The following is a 4,629-nucleotide window of genomic DNA, read 5'->3' as shown; positions in this document are numbered from 1 at the left end:
TTTCTATCTTCTTTCTATAGGTAGGGTTTAAGAGAGCTTTTTTTGCTTTTCTCAAAGTCGTTGAAAGATGTGGTTACTTAATGCAATCTATCTGTGAATTTCTTTTGATTGACCTGACTCAAACGTGCAACCCGTAATTTATAAGTTTATTATATAGTCAAGGGTCTTATTTCATAAGAGCCGAATGTGCTCGCCGGAAAAATTCAGAAGAGTGAAATATCAGACTCCAAATTTGTGTTCTAAACCGTGTTTCCACAAAGTGCCAAAGCATATCATTACACGCCATAATACTGATGCAAAATACATGGATTATTCCAAATAAATTTATACGAAATTTTATTGATCGAAGGAATATTTTGAGAAGAAGTTCCAACTGTTCACATAGAGCTCTGCAATATGAGCCGATATAACCCCTGCACAACCAATCTGATTGTACGACTGATTCACACTACTACAAGCTACAAAAATTACTCGACTATTTAAACAATGGGCCCGTCCCTAACGCTAACACCTCTTATCTACCCAAACATAAGGAACCACAAATAGCCTTCTCTGTCTCTGCAACTAAAACTATGCCTAACATTTATGTAGTTACGTTTCTGCTTCAGAAATGGCGTCCAATCGACGAAATTAAAATCCTGAAAAAATAAAATAAAGCATAAGATTGCTTGCACGTTAAAACAATGATTCAGACTACGGTAGTTGTGTATGAGAAGTGAGAACTTACTTTAATGATTTAACTATGAAGAAGCGGGAGATGGAGCCGAAGTGGGAGAAATTGTTGTGACTCCAGAACCAATTGTTGCAGGAGCGACAGCAAATGATGCAACCTCGCTTATCATTCGCCGTTGTCCACTTCTGTGAGACTCGCACAGACGGGGCAAGTAGATACCTGCACAAATTATATACAAATAAATCAATCATGGGCTAACTTTAGGTATACATATACATATTCATGGCCGTAGCTATATTTCATGTAGTATATCAGTGAATATACTATTTTACATCTGCGACACTAGTGGCGTTAACAGTGAGAAATAATGAAGTACCTTCCCCTGCGGCAAGATTGAAGTAGAGGTCAATAATGTTGGGGCAGTTGTTGTAGCAGCGGGGAAGGCATAACTTCTTTGTGAAACCACTTTCTGTTAGAGAATCCGTGGACATCCCCACTGTCATCCTCTCCACCCCACAGGCGTTCACGCATTCATCTGTTTCTATCAATTCTTTCATATTCTCAGCTATAACCTCTGAGCTCTGCACATCATCAATTACCCAATCAATTAAGGGGGAAGTTGGGTAGAAGCAATGCTAAACATAGAATCAATGGCGAAAGATCTAAAGAAACTCACCTGACATTCATACTGCACATTGCCATCGCTCAAGATGGACTTCTCAAGCACACAACGTGCTCCAGAAAATGACACAGAAAACGCGCAAACCTCCACGGGCAGCTTCTCGCATACTATCTCACCTGATCATTAACCAATCGAATAGTAAGCACTTCATAAATCAAAAAAATCTTGATTCTATTACTACTTATTGTGATCTGGTTATCAGAAAAGCATCAGCCAAGCCAATTATAGATTCTAAATGGACACACGCAACATAAATGGAATCAATTTTACATACTACATACCAGAAACAACTTGCAGACTTAGAACTGAAATAAGGGCTGAGATTGTGAAAAGAATCCTCGCAACAGCCATTTCGGTATTGTTCTGAATCTCTACCAATGATGTTAACAATTTACGGAGACAATAGCAGAAAATGGACGGTAGAAGATTCTGAGTGCGTGATCGATAACTCTGTGCTTCAAGGATCACTTGTTAAATCTTGTATATAGAGGGGCAAGAGCTAAAAAGTGGAGACAAAACAAACGACTCCGTGGAGACTTTCCCCAGAGCGGAAGCCGCCTCGACGAATTGGGACCGCCACAGAAGTTTCCCGGAAATGCACTTCGATAAAGTATGTGTGAACACCGCCTTCAATAATATGGAAACTGATTGAGTGGAGAATTCTAAATATTCTCCTTTTTTTCATTTATTAGTTTTATTTAAAAAATATTATTATTTTTATTTAAATTGGGTTAAAAATTTACGAGAACTGTTAGGTTAGTAGATATTAATGGTTAAAAATTATATAATATCAATATTATAATATAATAATAGAGTGATAAAAGAGAGCGTGTTAGATTTTCTAATACGAGAACATTTATATAATTTATCTAGGTTGAATTTAGCACCGTAAAGGGAGACGTATTTTTTTAAGAGGTTAGATTTAATAGTGTAAAAGGAGAAGTTTTTCTTAATTGGATAAGGTTTAATTTTTAGGATGGTTTAATTTGAAGTCATGGAGTTATCTTGATTTAGTGATCTCAAAAAGATTATATTAAATGATTATTAAATGAGGAGCCTAAAAAGGTTGGATTCAAAAAAGTGATCCGGTGTTGTGGAAAACTAACTTGCATTAATGAGAAGTCCAAAAAGATTGAAAGTCTACCCCATGTTTTGTGTGGTGGAAAACTAACTTGCATTAATGAGAAGCCCAAAGGGGTTGAAAGCCCAACCCCATGTCTTCAATTTATAAATCATGACTAGGTGTGGTGCAAAACTAACTTAAATGGAGGAGAAGCAACTAACTTGCACTATGTGTGGTGGAAAACTAACTTGCATTGAGGAAAAGCCCTAAGGGTTTGAAAGCCCACCCCCATGTCTTCAATTTATAAAATGTGACTGGGTGTGGTGGAAAACTAACTTGCATTGAGGAGAAGCCTAAAGGGGTTGAAAACCCACCCCCATGTCTTCAATTTATAAAATGTGACTGGATGGTGGAAAACTAACTTGCATTGAGGAGAAGCCTAAAGGGGTTAAAAACCCACCCCCATGTCATCAATTTATAAACCTCACTAGGTGTGGAAAACTAACTTACATTTAGGAGAATCCCAAAAAGGTTGAAAGCCCACTCCCATGTCTTCAATTTATAAACTCCACTAGGAGTGGTGGAAAATTAATTTGCATTGGGGAGAAGCACAAAGGGGTTGAAAGCCAACACCCTTTCTTCAATTAAGTCCAAAGGGGTTGAAATGCCACACCTATGTCTTCAATTTATAAACTCCACTTGGTGTGGTGGAAAATGAACTTCCATTAAGGAGAAGCCCAAAGGGGTTGAAATCCCAACCCCATTTCTTAAATTTATAAATGTCACTAGATGTAGAAGAACTAACTTACATTAAGGAGTAACTTTGCTAGAAACCAAATCCTACATGAAGAACTTTGACTTGTATTAAGGGGCATCTCTACAACAAAGTAATTCTTGGTGGAAGAACTAAACCCCACTTGGTGTGGAAGAACTAACTTGCATTGAGGAGTAGCTCTACAATAAAAAAAAATCCTCCACCAAGAACTCTCACTTGCATTAAGGAGCATCTCTACAACAAACCAATCAATTCCTAGTTGGAAGAATTGACTTGCATTGAGGAGCAACTCTGCAACAAACCAAATCCTACACCAAGAATTGAGTTGCATTGAGGAGCATCTCTACAAAAAACCAAATCATGCACAAGGGCTAACTCACACTGAGGAGCATCTCTATAACAAACCAAATCCTTCTCTTATAGTCAGACATTCCAAACATTATTGATGCTTCCATGTCAAGACATTAAATGGATCAAAGCCCACCCCCATGTCCTTCATTAAAATGAGAAGCCCAAAGCCATTAGATCCAATTGTGGAAATCCCACCCCCATGGGGGGAAGAACATGGAGTAGTTTTGCAACAAATCAATGTTGATACTTCAAAATCCTCTTGATGGGTTTTAGTAAATTTGTGGTTGTTCTACTTTTACCAACACTGCAACATAATGTATTGCATAATGAAGTCTGGGCCACTGAACCTTTTTGTATGTATCAGGTTATTATATGGATATTTAAAATAGAAAAACATTAACTTTTGATTTTGATCTGGTTTCCAATTTAGATAATCACCACTAAGATTTTTATATAATATGAGATAATATGGTATATTTTATATCATATTTATCAAAAAAAAAGGAAAGGAAAAAGTAATTATAAACTTGTTTTATTTCTATCTAACACTACAAAATCAAATTATAATTGTTTATAATTTTTTTTAAATAATATGTTTAGAAGAAGGATATTGAGGGGAGAGTTAAAAGTGGCTGGAATCATGGTAAAAAAAAATTCAAAAAATCTTACAGTGGCAGTATTTCAATAATGTTTTTAATGGTGGAAATAAATTCAGCACCATCAAAAACTATTATTCAGACACCCAAAATCTTAAAGTTTGATAACTATAACTTATATTTACTAAAATTTCTATAAATTTATCAAAATTTAACTGGAATTTCCATAATTTTCAAAACTAAAAAACATTGGCATATGTTTATAGTGGTCCTTGACCGAGAATCGTTGAAGTTGAGACTCGCTCTCCTGCGCAGACTAAAAATTATCACTGAAAATGTGTCCTCGGAATGGAGACTTGTGGTCCTGCAGCAGGGTACGAATTTCGAGTCCAAAGCACTCTTTCAATTTGATGGCTTCGAATTTCTAATTCCGTTTCCTGTTCGGCTTATTTGACCAAATTCGGCTTATTTGACCAAGAATTTTGATTT

The 4,629-nt window shown here is 36.2% G+C and overlaps 1 protein-coding gene across 1 annotated transcript; it reads right to left on the bottom strand.

The window, feature by feature from the left end:
* Positions 1-313: 313 nt before the first annotated feature.
* On the bottom strand, positions 314-1,838 carry LOC149170059 (uncharacterized). The gene is made up of 5 exons (XM_089427227.1): positions 1,637-1,838; positions 1,350-1,471; positions 1,050-1,254; positions 728-892; positions 314-638 (listed from the first exon to the last, which is right to left on the bottom strand). The coding sequence occupies exons 1-4, from the start codon at positions 1,704-1,706 to the stop codon at positions 741-743; spliced, it is 549 nt and encodes a 182-aa protein (XP_089283353.1). The 5' UTR covers positions 1,707-1,838; the 3' UTR covers positions 314-638; positions 728-740.
* Positions 1,839-4,629: the final 2,791 nt, after the last annotated feature.

Source organism: Pinus tabuliformis, chromosome 4_2 (assembly GCF_031772625.1).
Source record: "Pinus tabuliformis cultivar Carrire ecotype Pingquan chromosome 4_2, CPIR1, whole genome shotgun sequence".
Taxonomy (NCBI): Eukaryota; Viridiplantae; Streptophyta; class Pinopsida; order Pinales; family Pinaceae; genus Pinus; species Pinus tabuliformis.
Note: the sequence above shows the minus strand (reverse complement) of the source record. Positions and strands in the feature narration are given on the sequence as shown.